This window comes from Doryrhamphus excisus, linkage group LG17 (assembly GCF_037039965.1).
Source record: "Doryrhamphus excisus strain RoL-2023G ecotype Guam linkage group LG17, RoL_Dexc_Guam_v1.1, whole genome shotgun sequence".
In the NCBI taxonomy this organism is placed as follows: Eukaryota; Metazoa; Chordata; class Actinopteri; order Syngnathiformes; family Syngnathidae; genus Doryrhamphus; species Doryrhamphus excisus.
In genome coordinates this window covers 1,947,191-1,970,724 of record NC_136373.1, presented here as the reverse complement: position 1 = coordinate 1,970,724, position 23,534 = coordinate 1,947,191, and the positions used below count along the sequence as shown (strand labels likewise).

The following is a 23,534-nucleotide window of genomic DNA, read 5'->3' as shown; positions in this document are numbered from 1 at the left end:
GCAGGGGAGTGGGGACGAGGCTTGTTGGTTTAGGAGTGAGGACTGACGGGTCAGTGGCTTTGGTGCCATCTTGAGAAGACATCAAGCGGAGGAGGGAGCCACGGGGCTATTAGCACATCCGGAAATGACAAACGAGTGGAGCGCAAATGAGCAAGGCAGTGTTTTGAAAGTACATATATATATATATATATAAAGTACACATAATATTTATGCACATTTATCTCTGTATCAGTTTTTGTAAATTTTGCATTGTGAACCATCCATCCACTGCCATCCAGATCCCAAGCAGAGGTTCGAACCCAGATCTTCCCTGGCTCAGTGACCAACATGCTAACCACACTTCAACCGTGCAACGGCATCCTAAACCATCAAAGCAAAAATAAATACCGCGATCCACCTAGAAGCTAATACCCTTATGGGAGTACCTTATGGGCTCGCATCCGGTAAGAGGCTGTTACCACGTCAGTCGGCATGGCCTCTTATCAGACCATCAGACTATGCCCAGATTCTCTTTCCAGATGGAGGTGAGATAGGACTCCAGAAGCCCGGTCCCCCGCAGACACTGAGCGCACGGAGGCCCCTCCTGATCCTCCTACCTGATGGAGGTGCTTTAATGTGGGCTCGGGTTTCACTTTGTCCCCTCTGCCCACCCCCCCCCCATCTCACCCTGGACCGATATCTACATTCAGGCATGTTCAAGGCCCATGACCTAGACGCTGACGGTCTGTTGAAGCTCCACAGAGAGGTTTAGTTCTAGGTCAAGGTGCTGCTTTTTAAAGAGCCAGACAAAAACTAAAACCATGTTTACACTTGAGCTTATTTTGAAATGTTGTTCAAAATTTCTGGCACTCATAGTCTTTTGCGTCTTTTTTACGGTATTTCATGCCGGTGCATAACATTTTCAGCCATAAATTAACGCATAACTTATCTCATCATCTTTATGCTTTTCAGGTATGCCGTCTACATCAGTGCTTCTCAACTGGTTTGACTCCCACCGCCCATCATCACCGCTCAATGGTAAGCGGTCACCCAAATTGCAGAATTTCTTCTCCAGCAGATATTTGGTAATGGTAATGGTAATGGTTTTATTTCATTTGAACATGCATCAGATTACAATTGAATGCATCCCATAATCAGTTCCCAGTTCCACATGTCCAAAAGGAGTAGGAAGAAGCAAAGCTTATTAAATCCTACCCCTCCATCTGGTACTTTTACAATCACTAACTGTTACATTTGTTCACCTCCTGCTTTCCTAATATAATTTTTTTTTTTTTGGTATAGATCAGATTACAATTGAGTGCATCCCATAATCAGTTCCCAGTTCCACATGTCCGAAAGGAGTAGGAAGAAGCAAAGCTTATTAAATCCGACCCCTCCATCTGGTACTTTTACAATCAGTAACTGTTACATTTGTTCACCTCCTGCTTTCTTACTTAAATATAATTTAATAAGTTAATAAGTTTAATAAGTTTTTTTGTGTTTTTTTTACTTTATTTTATTAATTTTTATTTTTAAAAATGTTTTAATTAATTTTTATTTTTTTTTATTTTATTTAAAAAAATTTAATTTTGTAAAAAAAAATTTTTTTTATTTTATCTTTAGAGAAGTATTGGATGACATTTTTAGCTAATTGGTTATTTTTAGCCTTATGCATTATTTTAGCTGTTTGAAGATGAACTATATCAGCAAGTTGAAGTATTTGTGATTTTAGAAATAAGGAGTTAGTATGTTCTCTGTAGGCGGCATTATGAATTATCCTTACTGACCTTTTTTTGCAGTACATTTAGCGAGTGAAGATTGCTTTTGTAGTTATTACCCCATATTTCCACACAATAAGTAAGATATGGTAGAACCATAAACCATAAACCTTGCATTCTTGCATTCGATCAGTCAGTTTCAGTAATTAAACGTCCAAATAAAACCGTCAACAAACAGTGCAGAGCGTTCGCTCTAACCGTGTATTCCCTCTGACTCCTGTTAGAAGAAGCTGACGCTAGCTCTCGCCCGTGCAACAGCTCAGTGACTGCGGCTCACCGCTGAACATACCCGCATGCTTTATTATAGTGAAGTGCAAAGACTGCTGTTCTCCATGACGCTGCACACGATCCCGCTCTCTGACACCACCGCCGCAGGGAACAACTTCATTCCAACCACAGAGTCAGCTGACCGTCTTGTCCGGCCGCGACGTTGCGTCTCCGCTTAACGGCATACTTCAGCACACGGCACCCACAAGCTGGTAACATTTGTACATGACAGTGCCCGCACTTCCTGTGTAGAAAGTCTGGGTTCTCGAAACTCGTAATTTTTGCCATCCAGCTGTAGCCCAAAGTAGTACAGGCCGACAACTTTAGCCACATTTCCACAAGGCGCTACAGTTTCCTGTAGTTCAGCACAGCATTCTATAATAAATTCTTACTATATGTTGTTGAAAGAGAATCATCACTTCCATTTTAAAATGTGGTTTTGCCGTTTAATATGGTAATTTAGTTTTTTTTAATTACATATAATGTATTTGCACGGAGCTATACCACATTTTATTTCACTACTTTGATGATGCAATTACAGTGCAGCCATTCCACTAGTGGGCGGGGCATACATCGGAAGTGGGTGTGGTCTAACCGGAAATGGGTGGAGCTTAAAGCTGTACATTATTTTAAGTCTGAAATTGATATGCTATATGCATTGTTTAGTTATCAGCTATATTTCTGAGACTTAATTATGTAAATGTGGATTATAATTATTTCATATATAATATGAAATAATGGCATGGCAACATGGCCAGCATGGCATGTGTGACTTTGTATCACTAGCCAAACCACCTGAAACAAGAAGACAAAAAAAAGACTGTCTGTGACTGATGCACGATCGTGCCCGCTGTTTTAAAAATGTAAAAAATGGACCATGTAGTTATGAAACTAGCACTCCTGTGCAATTGTAGCTAATATTGTGGCCAGCCAACACAGGTTAAATGTATTGAGTTGTTTAGTGTCTGTACAGTGCTGCACGGCTGGGCATCGTGCAGTCGCGAAAGTTCCGGAGCAGGTTTTTGACTGTGTCTCATGATTCGTGACACAATCTTCGTACTCAGTTCTGTGTTTGCGCTTGAGATTGTACAACAAATTTGCTGTGTCCACAATTCCATTTTAGGGTTTTACATGCTGTGGTACACATCTGAAATTGATATGAATTGAACAGAAGTTGCTATATGCATTGTTTAGTTATCACCTATATTTCTGAGACTTAATTATGTAAATGTGGATTATAGTTATTTCATATATGAGTTTGGGATTCTTACAAACATGGCATGTGTGACTTTGTATCACTAGCCAAACCACCTGAAACAAAAAGACAAAAAAAGACTGTCAGTGACTGATGCACGATCGTGCCCGCTGTCTTAAAATATGTAAAAAATGGACCATGTAGTCATGAAACTAGCGCTCCTGTGCAATTGTAGCTAATATTGTGGCCAGTCAACGCAGGTTAAATGTATTGAGTGTCTGGACAGTGCTGCACGGCTGGGCATCGTGCAGTCGCGAAAGTTACGGAACAAGTTTTTGACTGTGTCTTGTGATTCATGACACAATCTTCGTACTCAGTTCTGTGTTTCCGCTTGAGATTGTACGACAAATTTGCAGTGTCCACAATTTTGTTTTAGGGTTTTACATGCTGTGGTATACAAAAGACGCCAATGTGTTTATCATTCATGCCGATCTAAGTCATTTACTTATCAATGGAAGACTTTATACTGGAGTATAAACATTATGCCCCCCCCCCCAAAAAAAAGGTATTCAAATACTCTACCACCTGGAGCTGTAAAGTGAATTAAAGCCGGTGTGTTTGGTTGTAAAGTTCTTCGGTTCCTGTCACCTGACGTCTGAGGTCGCTCACATTGTTGTGCTTGTGAAAGAGCCGCGTTACGGTGTTTATACACTACAGCCCTGCAGGCACTTTCAAGACATCGATCAGATCTTTCTCGATAATATAAAGACCATCTTTTAACTGAGCGAAGGAATTAATAAATGTAAGCTTATTGGAGTACAAGATGAACTTGGAACAGAAAGATCAAGAGAGTCCGGGTGGGGGGCGGTGGGGGAGGAGAGAGAGGAATTTGGGAGGCAATACATCGAATTCTGTGCACCTTTTAGCACCTTTTATTGTTGTTGCACAAACCGGCATTTAGGACCTGTATGAACATTTTACCCTTTAAGAACATAGTTTCTTTTTTTGCCTCGGGACGCAATAAATGAATATTTGAGCATGTCGTGCCAGTAACACTTTTTCTGTCTTCCTGTCTGGTGTATGTGTCTTTGTAGTGTGTGTGTGTGACAGTTGTGTGTGTTAGAGTTTATTTCACAATCATTTTATTGGATTGCATGATGCAAATGCATCGTCAAGATGGTTTGTGTCCACAAAATCATCTGCAATTGGTTGTATAGATTCCACCCATATCACTAAATTTGGGGGAAAACTCGTAAAATGATCTGTTCCTGAGTCAACCAAAGGCTGAACTGGCCCTGGCAACTCGTCAATGCTGACAATTTGCGACAAGGTAAACAAACTCGCCAGTCGCAGCTTCACATCGTTGACTGTGACGGTAGGCCCCGTATCGGGAACTGCAGGAACTGGCTTGTGCATGATTTCGGTCTTCCATCCATCCATTTTCTTCCGCTTATCCGGGTCCGGGTTGTGGGGGCAGCTGTCTTAGTAGGGAAGCCCAGACTTCCCGGTCCCCGGCCACCTCCTCCAGCTTCACCGGGAGGACACCAATGCGTTCCCAGGCCAGCTGTGAGACATAATCTCACAGGATCCATGGTCCATGATTTCGGTCTTTGTATTTATTGTCATACCGAAGTCGGTACAGGCTTTGGCGAACTGATCCATGCTTTTCTTCATGTCGGACTGGATATATGTCGGATATTCAATGCGCGGTTGTCAGGAAAGAGAAAGTCACAAACAGTGTCTTCCCGGACTTTGGTTTTGGAGTGCAACCTCCGTAACTTTCCATCAGTTCGGAATCTGAAGTCGAGTCCAATGCCACCCTTAGAAAGGATCAGTCAGCAGTCAACATGGCCGAGAACATCTGCCTTGTTTGGCGCCATCAGTTCGGAATCTGAAGTCGAGTCCAATGCCACCCTTAGAAAGGATCAGTCAGCAGTCAGCATGGCCAAGAACATCAGCCTTGTTTGATGCCATCAGTTCGGAATCTGAAGTCGAGTCCAATGCCACCCTTAGAAAGGATCAGTCAGCAGTCAGCATGGCCGAGAACATCTGCCTTGTTTGATGCCATCAGTTCGGAATCTGAAGTCGAGTCCAATGCCACCCTTAGAAAGGATCAGTCAGCAGTCAACATGGCCGAGAACATCTGCCTTGTTTGGCGCCATCAGTTCGGAATCTGAAGTCGAGTCCAATGCCACCCTTAGAAAGGATCAGTCAGCAGTCAGCATGGCCAAGAACATCTGCCTTGTTTGACGCCATCAGTTCGGAATCTGAAGTCGAGTCCAATGCCACCCTTAGAAAGGATCAGTCAACAGTCAGCATGGCCAAGAACATCTGCCTTGTTTGACATTTGGAAAAGTGAAGGGCTCTGAATGCTCTCCGTCATCCTGCATGCTAGCTTGCGTGCCATCGTGAAACTGTTTGACCATGGTAATGAACTTTACAGGACAGCCGAACTTGGCTATGATCCAGAGTCCCTTTCGCCACACAGTGTCCAAAGATTTCGGCAGATCCGTAAAGGTGGTGTAGAGACTGACATTCTGCTCCCGATACCTCCCCTGGAGTTGACGTGCTGCAGAAATCATGTCAACAGTACTGCGTCCTTGTCTGAACCCTCACTGACTTTCAGGTAATAGGCGTTCTTTCTCCAGGTGGATGTTCAGGCGGTTCAGCAAAACTCTAGCCAGGGACTTCCCGGTAGTGAGATTACGCTAATAGAATTGGACGATGGAAGCATCCTTAAAATCCTGTGGGATTTTCTCCTGATTCCACGTGGACTGGAACAGCTCGATGAGCTTCCTGGTCAGAGTTGGTCCACCAGAGGCGTAGATTTCCGCAGGGATGGAGTCAGCACCAGGTGCTTTTTCACTGCTCTTTCCACATCGGCTTTGGCGATGGAGTGCTTAGTTAGAACCTGGGGCAGTCTTAAGATCACTTCCTCGTTGACGTAAGACGGACGGTTGAGGAAGTGTTCTGCCCATCGTTTAAGGACCTCCTCCTTGTCGGACCACTCCCATCTGTACTGAGTCAGACAAAGTGGGTCCATAGACAGCTTTGGACTCAATGTAGAAGTTCTTCATGGCATTGCGATCAGCAAATGCCTATATCTCATCGACTTAGTCGTCCGTCATTACCATACTGGGAAAAAACTGGTTTAGAGTATGTCATTCATAGTATTCTGTGGAATAAATTCAAAGTTAAAACATTGTCCTTTAGCATTCTCCCTTTTGGAAGACTACCGTTCCCATCAAAAGTCAACTCCAGCTAGTAGCATCTGTACCTAAAAGATGTGTCTAGCCCCAGAAAGCCTTTGCAGCTTATTGTTCACATACCTCGGTCTTGTCAGCCCCTCTCGGCCTGCGTAAGTAAGCCTGAGGCTTACTCACTTTTGCATTCACATTGCATGTTTGCTCAGATGAAGGAAATTATGTAATTAGCCTGTGACCGATTGTTTTCTTTCACTTTTCACACCACATCCCCCCCCTGAAACCGGCCCCTTGCCACCTTTAGGTCTATGTCTATACCCCATTTCCGGTTTGCACTTGCTCTTTATTATGGTGTTGTACTGCGACTGTCCTTGAACGTAGCTTACTCTACATAGGAGAACATGCAAAACTCCACACAGAGAGGCCGAGGGTGGGATTGAACTCGGGTCTCGTAGCTGTGAGGTCTGCGCGCTAACCACTCGACCGCTGTGCAACCAAGTAGGATTCATTCATTTATTCATTTTCTACCACTTTTCCTCACGAGGGTCATTGGGATGCTGGAGCCTATCCCAGCTGTCTTTGGGCGAGAGGTACACCCTGGACTGGTGGCCAGCCAATCACAGGGCACATATAGACAAACAACCATTCACACTCACATTCATACCTATGGACAATTTGGAGTCGCTAATTAACCTAGCATGTTTTTGGAATGTGGGAGGAAACCGGAGTACCCGAAAAAAAAACCCACGCATGCACGGGGAGAACATGCAAACTCCACACAGAGATGGCTGAGGGTGGGATTGAACTCGGGTCTCGTAGCTGTGAGGTCTGCACGCTAACCACTCGACCGCTGTGCAACTAAGTAGGATTCATTCATTTATTCATTTTCTACCACCTTTCCTCACGGGGGTGCTGGAGCCTATCCCAGCTGTCTTTGGGCGAGAGGTACACCCTGGACTGGTGGCCAGCCAATCACAGGGCACATATAGACAAACAACCATTCACACTCACATTCATACCTATGGACAATTTGAAGTCGCTAATTAACCTAGCATGTTTTTGGAATGGTGGGAGAAAACCGGAGTACCCGGAGAAAACCCACACATGCAAACTCCACACAGAGATGGCCGAGGGTGGAATTGAACCCTGGTCTCCTCGCTGTGAGGTCTAACCACTCGACCGCCATGCTATAGAATTGATTCATCTAAAGTTTTCAATAGTTTTTTTTCATAGATAGTTGACACAAACCCAAAATCAATATTGCTAGCTAGTGCTTAAACACAATAGGAATGAGTTATTGTGGTATAAATAGCGACGTACACAATGCCAAGTAAATTACAGTAAAAGTATCCCATGTATTTCTAATACAGGCATGCAAAATTATGCTGACTCCTTTTAAAAACGCATATGATTAAATCAAGAAATTAAATGAATAAACGGGCAAAATGTAACTCCCCCCCAATGGTAGACCCAAAGTTACGCCCTTCGGTGCATATAGGCATATGGGGGGGGGGGAACCTGGCATTTTGCACTCTAATTCCAGCCGGCCTGGAGGCCTGGAGGGCTAAGAAGGGCCTCACTGTTGCTCTCTGGATCAGCCAGGTATTGCTTACATAAAAAGCAAGTGAAAACAGCTGTAGGGATAATTAGCTTGATTCTCCATTACACGCTATGAGGGCCAATAACTAAAAAATGGAGTTTTGTTTGGGTTAGAGCCGCAGCCCCATCTAGCAGGAAGTTGTAAAAGTCGGGCAGAAGAAAACAAAACATGAAGAAAATGAGAAATTCAAAAAAAAAAAAAATATCTTGAGGTCATTGTTTTATTGGAGATGTACTCACTTCCAGGTAGTTATACTTGTAACGTTGTCACATGTATGAACGCAGTCTGCTAAGCATGCTCGAAAATCCTACTCAGTGCAGGTGGTGTAAATTAACGCCCCCCACCAGAGAAAACGAGGCTGGTTTTTTGCAATACCATAACATGTAAACATGTAAAATATGTCTTTGGAAACGTGTTTTACATTCATTATCCGGGCTTTACTGAAACGGAATATACGAAAACACACGTATAGAAAACCTCTTGTAAGATCTGCAGATGTTTGACTAGTTTCTGGCAGGTGACACTTCCCGTTTTCTGGAAAACTGGTGTCAGCTGAGGCTGGATGGTGGAGCCGCGAGACCACCAGTCGCCATGACGGTGTGTATGGCGTACCGCAAGGGCTTTCTAACCATCGCCTTAACCTTGACGGGATCTGCTGGTAGCTGGTCTTTCTTCTCAATGTATCCCAGAAACGATACAGATACTTACGTTTCTCCACTTTGACAAAACCGATACTCCAACAGATGTTGTAGTACAAGGTGGACATGCTGAAGGTTTCTAGGATATTGTCAAGACTCTCAGCGAATCCCATGGCATTCCCAGGTCAGTTGGGAGACATAGTCTCTCCGACGTGTCATGGGTTTCCCCCGAGGTCTACTACCGGTTGGATGTGCCTTGAACATCCTAACCGGACGCCGAAACCACCTCATGTGGTTCCTATTCAGAGTCTCTCCCGGATAATTCTCACCTTATCTCGAAGGGAGTCCTTTCGGTCACCACCCAAAACTCATGACCATAGGTGAGGGTAGGAACATAAATCGATGTAGAAATCGAATTTTACTCATGGATTATCGGGATCGGTACCGACAGCATGACTGTGTACGCTAGTACGTAAACTGAGCTAGCATACCTGTGATTCCCATTAATTTTCCGAGTCTCCAAGTATACACACCAAGGTTCTTAATGTCTTCATGATGGACGATCCCATTTGATTGTTGATCCACGGAATAACCCTATGGTAGATGTTTGGGACCGTTATGATTCTCACGTCTCCTTGACCTCTGGAACCCTGCGGAAAAAACTAATTTCGACTGCTTTCCTTTCGGTCACCACCCAAAGCTCATGACCATAGGTGAGGGTAGGAACATAAATCGATGTAGAAATTGAATTTTACTCATGGATTATCGGGATCGGTACCGACAGCATGACTGTGTACGCTAGTACGTAAACTGAGCTAGCATACCTGTGATTCCCATTAATTTTCCGAGTCTCCAAGTATACACACCAAGGTTCTAAATGTCTTCATGATGGACGATTCCATTTGATTCTTGATCCACGGAATAACCCTGCGGTAGATGTTTGGGACCGTTATGATTCTCACGTCTCCTCGACCTCAGCTTCTTGAAATTAGCATTCAAATGAACGTTCCTGTGTGGGACTGCCGTGAAAGCCGTTAAAGTAGCCAGTAGTTCCTCTGTCTGAAGCAACGAGGCTCCTCAGCATGACGGACATTCATCATTGTTTCGTTTTCTTTTTTTCAACAACCCTCAGGAAAAAAAACAGCGTAGTTGCTGAATGCTTTGCATCCTGAATAAGAGACACATTCCGAATACGTTTTTTTTTTTTTTTAAATTAAAGAACACTTGATGTTTGGGATGCTGCCAACTGCATTTAGAACATTCTTAAGGAGCTCTGGAGGCTTGCCAGACATTTTGGAGCAATATATGGCAAACCCGACAGCAGATACTGAGCTTATTCGTCGACTACCTTGCAATGTTTATGTAAGATTTCATTCGATGACTGATGACCTTAAAAACAACAAGCTAGATGATGAATCTTCATATGTCTATGTCCATTTTAGCACTTCATTTTCTTTGGTGCTTGTTTTTTTAACTTGGTATTTGACCCTTCACACTAATGCTTTTTCATTCTGTTTCTATCAACGGCTGCTTGGACAGCCGCGTATCAAGAGGTCCAAGAGCTTCAATGGCACACATTCGGACCACCGTACGCCATTGGTCTCCTCGTCATGACTGCCAGACGTACACCCACTTCGGGACCCTTCTGATAAGCTCTGAATGTTGTCTTCGTCTTTGCGGACTAATGCATCACACTAATGTGACTTTGTGTCAGTCGTCAGCGTTTGGCTTCGTTTCATGTGGTCCACTGCCTTCATGGTTCTCATTGTTTGGGTGAAACTATGGACGGGATCCATTTCTCTTTTTTTTTTGGAGATCTGGACAACGGAACACCCGCTTTTGACTACTAAGTAGCCAAACCAGAGCCAGCGTAATCATCCGTCAACTTCTGGACCACTTGTTTATTTCAGCAGTAAATGCGTTTATATGTGGAGCTAAATATTGGACTTTGTAAATACCACAGCATGGACCTCACTCCCTCATGTCCACCAAGACCTTCTCAATGTACTGTGCCAAAAGAGACATCCTGTTTGCCGTTTATCTTGTTTGCTCAACCTGCTGTGCACTTGTTTAAAGGGGACCTATTATGCTTTTTTTCCACTTTTCTGACCCATAAATGTAGATAAAATTATTTTTGTATTCCGGTGTTAAACCATGCCAATGTGTCCAATAATGAGGTTTGTGCATTTGGAAGAGAGTCCTGAAAGAAGTTTGGTATGGCTCAAAACGCTCCGTTTCAGAAGGCGGGGTAAACATGCCTCTTTGTGATGTCACAGATGTCAGATGTTTGTGATGCCCTTATATGGGTGTGGCTGTAAATCCCAAGCCCTGCTTCTACCTGCTACTCTGTTGACAAAACAAGCTCAGGCAGAAGTTACTGTATTTGGTTTATTTCCAGCAAGAAAAAGATATTTCCAGCCCGGGTCTGTTTTTGTAAACATAAACGAGAAATATCCGCCAAACTGTTGCTGGATCCATAAGCAGCGTGCTCTCGCCAGGAAAGGTGCATTAATTTCGAACACGCCTTGTGTCCACGCGGTGCCCTAACGTCTGGCGCACTAACGGCACCGCTGACAAAGTGTGTCCAACAATGAGTGCTCTTCCTCAGGTAGGCAAGGTCGCCGTTACCACACAGGGGTCTCCAGCTAGTGGCTCCTAAACACTTTTCAATTAGTTCTCCAAAGACTTTGGGGTTCATTTGTAGTTAGGAAGCACTTTGGGCGTGTGTCCAATAACAGTGTAGTGGGCGTGCCCGAAGGCGGGTCGTGGGTGGAATAAATTAAAACGGGCCGTTTTGGCAGGTAGCCCAAATCCAAGGAAATACAGCTGGAATAGGTGCATATTCTAGAAGATCTAGAAAGTTGTGAGGGTTATTGTGTGTACCTGCTCTATAGGAATCCACAACTCAATACAAAGGGTCAAAAAATGAGAATAATAGGTCCCCTTTACTGTTTTTTTTGTTTTATTTTTTGTAATATTAGTTTTACATCCAGTGCCAATCATTGTTTTGAAAAGTTTATTCTGTAAATCTGAGTGCTTAACAACTATTTATTTACTTTATAAAGAAGCGACTTGCAAGGTGAAGCCTCAAATACATAATTCACAATTATGGACACTTGGACTTTGACTGAGTATCGAACCCACTCCCTAAACTGTAAAATATCGGTACATTAATGCCAGAAAACATCTGATACCCTTTACAAGTGGACATAAAATGCTAATTGCTAATTTATTCATTTTTTTTTTCATTTGCTCCCACCCGTTTGGATGGTTTAGTGCTACCCCATCATGACTGGAATCTCTGTGGGGGGGGTTCATCCTTGACTTCCACAGTTCCAGTGTTTTGCAGTGGTCAGAGTGTTTTCTGTTATTTTAATAAACCTTTTTTTCGCAAGAATTCCATAGTGTCTTTTATCTGAAATAATGTCAATGACGCTTATCCTCACGTGGGTCATCGGAGTGCTGGAGCCTATCCCAGCTGTCTTACACCCTGGACTGGTTGCCGGCCAATCACAGGGCACATCTAGACAAACAACCATCCCAGTATGAACGTATCTGCTAAAGCGACCGCAGTGTTCGAGCCACAAAACTCCTGGGCCTGCAGAACAACTTTGGGAAGTTGAAAATCCGAATCAATCCAGTGATCCTTAAGACGGAGGACCGACATCTGATCTCCATATATCACTTGTCAAACTAACTGAGGATGAGATGCCTTATTTAAGGAGACTTTGGACGTGAGAGTTCACTGTCTGGTGAAGCTCTGTCAGCGGTACGTCTGTGAAATATTTTGGTCCAGGAATGACGTAGCGGGGGCTCTTAAGTGAGTGAGCAGTCGGCGGAATCCGGTATCTTCCGCAACTGTAAAAGACTGGTCATGTAGCCCAATGAATACTAAATAAAAGCCTGGCCTGTTTGACTGACGCTGTTTTTATTGTGCAATCATTTTCCCATTTACAAAAATACAATACTTTACATTTGCACAGTGTTTGAAGTAAGATAAACATTTCTTCTGCATTTATATAGGAATTCCATCAATGTGAAAACATGGAAAATACTTTCTGAATATCATCTTCATTCACATTATTGGCTCTCACATTACTGCCCCCTGCTGCATCCATCCTGAATTACAGCTCTGGAGAGCTAGAAGCTTGTCTACAATTCGATCAAAAATAAACTGAATCAAACTTTAGCACATCAAACAGTACATTTTAATCCTTTACGAGTGTATATTGTTTAGTATAAGATGAGCAGTTATTGTGTAATTATGTCGGGATTTGATCTATATGGAAACCTTGTAACACTTCCTGAATATTTTCTTCTTCACTCACATTATTGGCACTCAACAAGCATTACTGCCACCTACTGCATACACTCTGAATTACAGCTCTGGAGCGCTAGAAGCTTGTGTACAATTCGATAAAAAACATCAAAGGAATCCCTTATCAAACTTCAGCACATCAAATAGTGCATCTTAACTCTTTATAAGTGTATAGTGTTTAAAATAAAACGAGCAGTTATTGTGTAATTATGTCGGGATTTGATTTATATGGAAACATTATAACACTTCCTGAATATATTCTTCTTTACTCACATTATTGGCACTCAACGAGCATTACTGCCCCCTACTGCATACACTCTGAATTACAGCTCTGGAGCTAGAAGCGTGTGTACAATTCGATCCCTTATCAAACTTTAGCACATCAAATAGTGCATCTTAACTCTTTATAAGTGTATAGTGTTTAAAATAAAATGAGCAGTTATTGTGTAATTATGTCAATCTTTATGGAAACCTTCACTTCCGGAATATATTCTTCTAAACTCACATTATTGGCTCTCAACAAGCAATAAATCTTGTGTGGAACCAATCAAACATCAAAGAATATCCCATATTAAACATGACCACATCAAACAATGCATCTTTACTATTCATAATTGTACAGATCAGGATTTATTGTGTATTTATTTTGGGATTTAATCTTTTCTTCTTCACTTACTATTGGCAGTAAAGACACATCACTGCCACCTGCTGGAGACACTCTGAATTACAGCTATGGAGTTCACACCTTATGTGAATCCGAATTGGTATATATCTTAAAAAATATATATATTTGGCGTCTTTTACTCAGGGTTGTCTTATATTCGGGTCAATGTGGTAATCACACTAGAGGCGGCCAAGATGGAAAGACCCATATGGTGGCGAGAGCTCCCTCTAAAAGTACACCACACCATTTTAGCGGACGTAATTTGATCTGCCGAGGGAGAAAAAAATCCTTTCTGTGAGTTGGTAGGATAAAGTAATAGCCTTGGGTGCTTTTTAACGTTTATTTTAGGTAATAGAGATGCTTGTTTTCTTACAGTCTGTTCCGCCATTGCGTCTGTTCACGCGGGTCTTTTGTAATTGCACGAATGCGCATGCGCAATGCCAAGGCTGCTCCCCCACAGTGCATTGTGGGAGGAGGCTCGAGGAGCAGGTGAGAGAGGGAAAGGACAAGCGTGTTCATTCTTCCACGCTTCACAACTAACTCGCACACGCAGCGTGGGAGGACGGTGACTCCATTCTGTTTTTCTTCTTACGCCGCACCACTTGGGACGTAGTTTTTTATTTTTTTGTTTCGTTTTGTTTATTTTCATGAGCACTTTTGTCTGGAGTTGAGCCCGGTCTGCCGGGTGGATGACTCCGTCGTTTTGACTCAGGCTGCGGGATTGTCAGCGACCTTTCCACGGCAGAATGGGAATTCAAATCTCACTCTTGGAGTGGATCGAAGCGTGGATTTTTTTGCAGGTAAAATGACCTGAACTTATGCGAGGTCGGGATTAATTTTTTTTAATGGACTTCAACACTTTTTTTTTTTTTTTTTGGTTAAAAGTGACTCTCGACGACATTTATTCCCGTTCGACGTCCAGTTCTTCATTTTCACGTCACGGAGAGCATCCACTTCTATTTATTTTTAATTTGATTCTTCATCAAGACGCCACACCCGAAGAACTGTCTTCCACTTCAAGGAAAGTTTACACAAGATTTGGGATAAAAACAACAGGAGGAAGGAAATAAATTACCCCCCCTCCTCCTCCCCCAGGACAGCTCTGGAATTATTGCTTTGCGGAAAGTGGATACATCTTCCACCTCTCTGGTGAGTAGAGCATCTCTGTTTTATTTAAAAAAAGGGGGGGGGGGTATTTTACTATGATGATTAAAAAATAAGGCAATAATCGATTAATTAATCTGTATTCTATGTAAAGGAATTCGGTTCTCATCACATCTTAGTAATTGGCTCCCTCTTTTGGCTTCAACATGGGGGGGGGTGCACGTGCATATTTAATGTTTTATAAACAATGTTTTGATTTTATGTAATATTTTCCCCTCAAAGCACTAATTAATTTAGAATGAATATACATTGAGGCCATATTTGTATTAAAAAAAAAACAAGTATCAGGGAAAAAACTGCACCAAAATGAAATCTATTAATTTATATCTAGAATATAAACATAAGTACACATATACAGTTATTACATGAAGCACTTTAGAATGCTTCCCGGCTTTTAATTAAGCTTCACTTAACATAATAATTCTGTGTTTAATTCAAATGAAATAAGATGGAAATATAATTGCGTGCACCTGTGGTTTTGAGCACTAAATAATCTTTTTTTATGAATTGCGGTTGCGTTAAAATACATTAAAATGATAAGTGTATATTTACATGTGAATTTATTTGCAAGTAAACAATAGCTAACTCAGGCGCTTATCTGAGTAATAGTGGACTTGACTTTGCGGATCAATCTGGCAACCTTGGAAAAAAAAATGTCTTCCTATTTATGTTTTTTTTTTTTTAATATATTGTCTTTCATGTGATAAAAGCCTGCACAGCATCACCCAGGCCGCACACCACGCTGACGTGGCCTCTCCCACTCCTCCCCACTTCAATCAATATGATAAATCATTTTTAGAAAATAACTGGATTTTTGTGTCAGGACTGTGTCCTAATTTTCATAGAAAAAAAAATAATTGTGTGATTTAATGGGGGAAAAAATAAGCAAAATAGTAAAAAAAAAAATAAGTAAAATGATGAGAAAAATAATAAAATAAACTAATTAAATAATATAATAATATAATAAAATAAAATAATAAAAAGCAAATTCTAATATTATTTATTTTATAGGAAAAAAAAACAAAAAAAACCCTCACCTGATTCAAGCCCCCCCTTTTTCTAAATACATATGTCCAAGTCCAAAAGTCTCCCAAGCCTGTTTGAGCAAAGCAAATTGTCAGGAATGTGTCAGGCTGAGGTTTCATGCTGGTTGTCCTGGCTGCCTGCACGTCCATCATCTGTGATTCACGCTCTCAACGGCTGTAAAACGCCATCACACACACACACATTCACACACACACATTCACACACACACATACTTTCTGCCGCATGCCCCATGACGTGCGTACTGCATGTAAACATTTGTCACAGACCGCTTTGTCATCCCTCAGATTGCCATCACGATGAAGCTGGGACTGGGATGCGTGTGTCGGCCGGCCTCCTGGCCCGTGGGCAGCGTACTGGACTCCAGACATTGCGTATTTGCGCTCACGCTTCTCACCCTCCTCATGCAGGTGGTGGTGGAGGCCAACTCATGGTGGTACGTATACCGGACTGGGATTTATCTGGATTTGTGCAGCCTGTTCCACCATGTTTTTTGGGGTTTCAGTTCTTCCTGGATTTGTTTACTTTTTGCCAAACCACAGTTATGAATATTCTCCAAAAGGTGTTTTTAATCGGTTTGTATCGGAATGTGTGTACGCCACTTCTTATAGAACTATTTGTGAAGAAATTGCTAGCTAATAGCAATGTATATGATTTCCCTGCTTGTGTGCGTTGCGTTGCATTGCCCAAGTGGATCAGGTTACGGTTACACTAGAGATTCATTGTTTCTCTCGTGGGGCTTTGTCCTGAGACCGAGATCCAGATGCTCGGAGTAGACTTGCTATCTTATACTGTAAGTGTAAAAATAAAAAAATGGTTGACCGTTAGTTTCAAGATAGCAAAGCCAAACTAGAAGTTGTACAATTGTAGCAGTAGGAAAAAAAAACCTTATTCTTTAAATTTACTGTCATATTTTATGATTCCTGACCATTTTTCGAGCATAATTACAGCAGTACCGCCACTTGAGGCCTCCAAAAGCTGTAAAAAATGAAACACTCAGTCATGGGACATTGACTCTTTGGTTGAACTTCAACCAACTCATGTGAGGAATCATGAAGATTTCTTTGTTTAAACTGTCATAGGACCAAAAACTTGTAATTGTTCCTCATCATTTCCTCATTTTTGCACGGTTGTCATCAGGATTTAAGACTGTCCACCATTCCAAAACCCCTTCCATTGTCTCCATTCTCAGGTCTTTAGCCATGAACCCACTTCTGATCCCCGAGGCCTACATCATTGGTGCCCAGCCTCTGTGCAGCCAGTTGGCGGGACTCTCACAAGGCCAGAAGAAGCTGTGCCAGCTCTACCAGGACCACATGCAGTATATTGGCGAAGGGGCCAAGACTGGTATCAGAGAGTGCCAGTATCAGTTCCGACATCGGCGCTGGAACTGTAGCACGGTGGACAACTCCTCTGTTTTCGGACGGGTCATGCAAATAGGTAAGAAAAGCGCATGCAATATAAGTCATTTGGCGTTTAAACGGACACATTAGACATGTCAGAACCGGTGATGGCTCGGGTTCTAGTTATTAGAGTGGATATGTAACATGCCTTTGCTTGGCCAGTAAAATCACCTGATGGATGGGAGACCATCTTTAAAATGAAGGTTGTGTGTTGTAGGCGCTGATCTCACATTCAAGCATGCGGAACTTTACAATCCATGCTAAATGTTTTCTTTGGATGCATGCCTGCACCTCGGGGGGGGGGGAGAAAAAAAAACGTCAAGCATTCATTGATCATAATCTTGCAGAGGGATTATAATAAATCTAGACAATGTCTGTTGGGTATGACAGCAGTGTTACGTATACGGGCTTCACTCCATGGTGGTAAAGTCTGACTGAATGTTCTAGTTTGGATGCTAGGCACATATTTGTCCACATAGAGAGTAGATTGGACATTATTGTACGTTTTGGGGTAAGATTGTTCCCTTTCATAGCTCGACAACGTTGTACTGATTTTATATGACAGCATATATGTACCACAGACCCAATTAATTGTTTTTAAAAACCTGATATTTTGTCATTTATTTGTATTTGACCTTCTGAAAAGTTTTGCCTTATTATGCAGAAAGATGTGTCTGAAGTTTAAATTAACATTTAATGTCCGAAATTCCCATCCAGAGGTACAATGTTCCCTTGTCTCTGGATTATGAACAGTTTATTACACTGGAGATTTCCATGGATAAATATCAGTACACCGGAGGTCATTGCTGGAATATTTCTTAATCAGTAGCCACGTTTACATGAGGAGTTTTTCCTCTTTCCGAATAGAATCTTTCCGAATGACTTTTCCGAAAACAATGGTATACATGGAAAGGAATATTCCAATCTCTTGTCTACATGCGCCGCTATAATCAACCAGAATAGTCAATAGGGCATGCTCAGTAAAGCGTAAACATCAACGTCACGTGATACCGACTTTCTCGAGTTTTTCCCTTCACTTGTCGGAATAAATCCGTATTGCGAGTTTTTCGTTGGTCAAGTCTTGAAATTTAGTTTGGATCAAAAACAAACTTTCCACGGCAGTCCGAATGCAATTGGAATATTTCGGTCCATGTATACATGGATAGTGACATTTACTGACCTTTCATGTACAGTTGAACCTTGGTTAGCATCATTAAGTCGTTCCAGAAGGTCCGTCTCTAACCAAAATGGATGCTAACCTAATAAATATTTTTCCCATAAGAAATATTGGAAATGCAAGAATCTATTCCAAATGGACATTTAAAGTTATGTTTATGATTCTTGATGTGACTGACCCCAACCACCACCTTCTTGTTTTGACATCAGTTTCTCCAATTCAATAGTGCTCCTCACCTCAATACTGTAACCGAAAATGGTGCAATGTTTAAATAAAAGGGTTAAGATGTGCGCCAAAGGAGGCAAATTTATTGTGTAAATTTTGGATGTTAACCAAAAAACACTAACAGAGGTTCCACTGTGTTTGTGTGTATGACTCTTGGGGATCCTCTACTAGCTTACTACGATCCCTGGTTGGATATGTTAGCCCTCTGGAGAACATGCAAACATGGTCTCCTCACCTTGTTGGCCCACTAGCTTGCCTGACGGTGTGTGGATGCCGATTTTGGTTTAAAACCGAGAAACGGTGTGGTTGGCTTGAAGGCACTTTGTCTGTCTACAAGGCCAGTATTGTGAGAGTACTGATCAATTCCAGGATATCCCAACTGGAAATAACTCCAACTTTCTGGCAGGTTTCTTATCCCAAACCACGCCCAGTTTTTGTTAATGCCTCTTTTTTTATTCCGAAGGTTTTTTATTTCTCTGTCCATCTGCTGCAGCACTAATCTGGAGGTTTTGCCTCCAGGCTTTATGAGATGTTTCTTCTTTTATCACTTCTGGTCTCATCCCTCTGGATGGCTTAGTTCATTGGTCATAACGATGAGATCCGAACAGCTTTTTCCCTGTTGGAAATCACGAGTTTGGGTGGAGTTTTTGGGGAAATAAAGCCGGAATCTGTCAGTCGGGATGGAGAATGTGAAAGAGACCTCCTGGCTTTCAAGTTGGGAAAACTGTCAGCTGTTTTGTGGGGGTGAAGGATTTGTCACCGGAGGGTGCTCTCGGCTCTCTGGCTCATTCCCAGCAATAGCAAAGCAAATTCCACGGACATGCTAATGGCTCCCATTCAGCGTGGAATAATTCCGCTTGTATTTGTTGAATGAAATACTTAAGACAGTGGTCTCAAATGTGCGGCCTGGACACTAGTTTAAGGCCCCCGCCTTGATATGAAAGTTTAATGTTAGTGCGGCCCACGCAAGTTTGATATGGATGCTGTATGGTATCATGTACCCAGAAAAAATTATTACGTTTGATTCATGTTCATGTTAAAGGTTAAATAACTGTTAATAGTTATCCTCCCTATCTGTGTGGAAGTGGTAAGTTTTTGGCTATTTAAGTTGAAAGGAAATAACTTGAAGGCTACCGTTTAGGTCGCTAGCTCTCTAGTTTGCAAGTTAGCATGTGTGTCAAGACCCTGCAGTTGCGCAATATGTTGTAAATAAAAAGAGTATAAATGTGACTATAGTCGTGTTTTGTCATGTCTACAGGGTTCTAATAATGCTTTGTTCATTTTAATCTGTTTTATTATTATTATTATATTTATTTATTACTGATTGATTGATTTTCTTTATTCTTGATTTATTTATTTTTCATCTTATTTTGTGTAGAAAAATAAAAAATAAGATATTTGAGAACAGTGGAATGTTTTATCAGAGCTTTTATTGTAGAAAATCGGAACCAAAGCAAAGTTTATTAATTTTTCTGTTTTTAATAAATGCATTTTTTTTTTTTTTGGAAAACCTGATGCGGCCCAGTCTCACCCAGACCCTAGCTCCAGTGGCCCCCAAGTAAATTGAGTTTGAGACCCCTGATTTAAGATATCTGATTCTTTTTGTGTTCAGGCAGTCGAGAGACGGCTTTCACCTACGCCATCAGCGCCGCAGGGGTCGTGAACGCGGTGAGCCGTGCCTGCAGAGAGGGGGAGCTGTCGAGCTGCGGTTGCAGCCGTGCCGCACGCCCGAAAGACCTGCCACGGGATTGGCTGTGGGGCGGCTGCGGCGATAACCTCAACTATGGCTACAGGTTCTCCAAGGAGTTTGTGGATGCCCGTGAGCGGGAGAAGAGCTACCCAAAAGGCTCGCAAGACAGCGCGCGACTTTTGATGAATCTTCACAATAACGAGGCTGGCAGACGGGCAAGTACACACACACACACACACATATACACACATATACACACATTTGGATCCTGGGAGTCGGGAGCAATTAAACCACAGGCTGTAGCGTTTTACACGATTTAAAAAAAAAAAAACAACCAGGAAGTGAGACAACCCCGGTACACCCTGGACTGGTGGCCAGCCAATCACAGGGCACATATAGACAAACAACCATTCACACTCACATTCATACCTATGGACAATTTGGAGTCGCTAATTAACCTAGCATGTTTTTGGAATGTGGGAGGAAACCGGAGTACCCGGAGAAAACCCACGCATGCACGGTGAGAACATGCAAACTCCATATCAGCATATCAGCATATATTGATGCTAAATATATTAAACCAGGGGTCTCAAACACGCGGCCCGCGGGCCAAATGTGGCCCGCAGGACACTAGTTTGAGGCCCCCGCCTTGATATGAAAGTTTAATGTTTGATATGGATGCTGTATGGTATCATGTACCCAGAAAAAAATATTACGTTTGATTAATGTTCATGTTAAAGGTTAAATAACTTAATAGCTATCCTCCCTATCCGTGTGGAAGTGGTAGGTTTTTTTGCGATTTAAGTTGAAAGGAAATAACTTGAAGGCTACCGTTTAGGTGGCTAGCTCTGGGATCGTATCAGTCTGACAGTTCCGGGGGTTCATTTTGGTCTCCAAACATCTTGAAACCACCTCAAAGCAAACGTGGAGCCAAGATTATCTGTTGCCAGGCAGTTCTCTTTGGACGGATTGTTTGATTGTACTTTGCAGTACACAAATACTCAGAATGATGAGTTACTTGAAGTGGAACTCCGTGAGCTCGTAATATATTTGTGCTGACAGCGGAACTACAAATCACGTTTGACTCTCTTTTTGACTGCGTTTCGAAATACGAGCTAGTTTATTTATTGTCGTTTTTTTCCTCCCAGACGGTGTCGGATCTCGCCCACGTGTCCTGCAAGTGCCACGGGGTATCGGGCTCCTGCAGCCTCAAGACCTGCTGGTTGCAACTGGCCGACTTCCGCAAAGTCGGCGACGCGCTGAAAGAAAAATACGACAGCGCCGCCGCAATGAAGCTCAACTCACGCGGGAAACTGGTGCAGATGAACAACAAATTCAACCCCCCCACAAGCCACGACCTGGTCTACATCGAGTCCAGTCCGGACTACTGCCTGCTGAACCAAAGCACCGGCTCCCTGGGCACTGTGGGGCGCCTCTGCAACAAGACCTCAGAGGGGATGGATGGCTGCGAGCTGATGTGCTGCGGGCGCGGTTACGACCAGTTCAAGGCCCAGTTGGTGGAGCGATGCCACTGCAAGTTTCACTGGTGCTGCTACGTCAAGTGCAAGCGATGCACCAAAATCGTAGACCAGTTTGTCTGCAAGTGAGACCATTCCGACGTTGCGGATAATGGCCGTGCATCGGCGTGAACGGAAGAGAGAAACTATATAAATTATATTTATAGAGTTAAACAATTATGCCATTGAAAAAAAAAAAAAAAAGGACTTGGCTTTTTTTTTTTTTTTTCCCCCACAAAAAAAAAATCGTATGACTTCAGAAAGAGTATCGTGAGATATTTATTTTGAGAATTTTTTATGTCAATTTTTAACTCCTGCAAGTGCCTAAAAATGGCTGGAACCCCCCCTTTTTTCACAAAATGGTACTTTCTATCGGGAGAATGCTTGTGTGCTGTAGTGTATGGATGGATGTGTTTTTTTTTTTTTTTTCACGTTCCCTTTTCCCAAACCAGCTCTTGCATCCTTCCCAATCCCGACTTCAATCCCAAAATGTTGGTTTGTGTTCTGTTTTTAGGACTGAGCCATTTTTATTAAGCTGTCCTCGTAGCCTTACTGATCCACAACAAGCTCTCCGCCATTACGCACTTTTAATCTGTCACTTAATATAGCAATATTATTCCATATTAATGCAAAATATTCATTTACCATAATCTACAGTACATAACTTGGTTTGATTTATATATGGTTTGATTCCATTGGTGAAATAGTCCATGTCTTATGTATATAGTACGTTTATTCAAACAATCAGTAAAGTGTATTTATTTTTTTTTAACCAAATCCCCCCCCCCCCCCATGCAGCAGCAAACACGGCTAATTATTGAATCGGATATCTTAATATGTAGTCACTGTTATGATTTCTCACCAACTCATGCGGCTCCACACGGTTTATGTAAAGGGAAATGCACCTTATTGTTTGTCAAAGCCACCCTTTTTTCGGTGTTACTGTTCCACACGCTACACACGCTACACACGCTATCACTGTGCACGTTGAACACGGATGTGTTCCGATTTCTGTAACACGCTTTTTCAGTACCACTCGGTTCGATAATCTGCGCCGGTCCAACTTTGTATATTTATAAGCTTTCTCCATCTCTACGTGAGGTCTGTTAAACTTGATGTGTTGTAGCAAATATTTGACTTTTACAAATTGGCTCAAGGCTCTACTTTTGTTTCAATAAATATATCAAAACAGAATTATTTACTCATATCACGTTTGGCTTAAGTTTTTCATTCTTTGTGCTCATGTATGCTATGAATTTATTTTTGCAAAGTGCGGTTATATATTCGGTTGGGGCTGTTCATCTTCAGCTAGTGACGGACAGTTGCGCCTTGACGTGTTTTAGCCTCGTCGGTGGTTAAATTGTGTGCGGCGCTCAATCCACTGACAGCCGGTCAGCAAATGGAAGCATTAATCATATTGTTGTCAGAAGATTGGGGGGGTACCGTCTGGAAAATGAGGCTGCTGGAGGAGCTTAAAAGGAGAAGAGAAGATATGATTAGGTCATGAGAACTGAGGGATTACATGATTGGGGGGGGCAGACAAAGTGGTCAAGGAAAGGACTGCCAATAGATACTGGCTTCATGTTCGTTCATTGGTTCATTTTCTACCGATGATAGCCTGCTGTGATGTGATGGTTAGCGTTCTGGACTTTGGAGTGGACGCCGCAGGTTC

General features: G+C 42.3%; 2 protein-coding genes across 3 annotated transcripts in view; both read left to right on the top strand.

Annotated features, from left to right (window-relative positions):
• LOC131136511 (ERC protein 2-like) overlaps nucleotides 1-12,072 on the top strand; it is a 127,933-nt gene extending 115,861 nt beyond the window's left edge. Inside the window, exons 16-17 of the transcript XR_009131749.2 lie at nucleotides 952-1,017; nucleotides 10,200-12,072. The gene's annotated coding sequence lies outside the window, so the exon portion shown is untranslated. The remainder of the gene's footprint in view (nucleotides 1-951; nucleotides 1,018-10,199) is intronic.
• Nucleotides 12,073-14,032: 1,960 nt separating this feature from the next.
• wnt5a (wingless-type MMTV integration site family, member 5a) lies at nucleotides 14,033-22,088 on the top strand. Of its 2 annotated transcripts, XM_058083422.2 has the most exons (5): nucleotides 14,033-14,791; nucleotides 16,138-16,286; nucleotides 17,043-17,290; nucleotides 20,268-20,560; nucleotides 21,494-22,088. In XM_058083422.2, exons 2-5 carry the CDS (start codon nucleotides 16,150-16,152, stop codon nucleotides 21,950-21,952), a joined length of 1,137 nt encoding a protein of 378 aa, XP_057939405.1. In that variant the 5' UTR covers nucleotides 14,033-14,791; nucleotides 16,138-16,149; the 3' UTR covers nucleotides 21,953-22,088. The 2 variants fall into 2 exon arrangements, with proteins under 2 accessions (XP_057939405.1, XP_078653802.1); XM_078797676.1 differs by lacking the exon at nucleotides 14,033-14,791 and having other exon boundaries at nucleotides 14,835-16,286.
• Nucleotides 22,089-23,534: the final 1,446 nt, after the last annotated feature.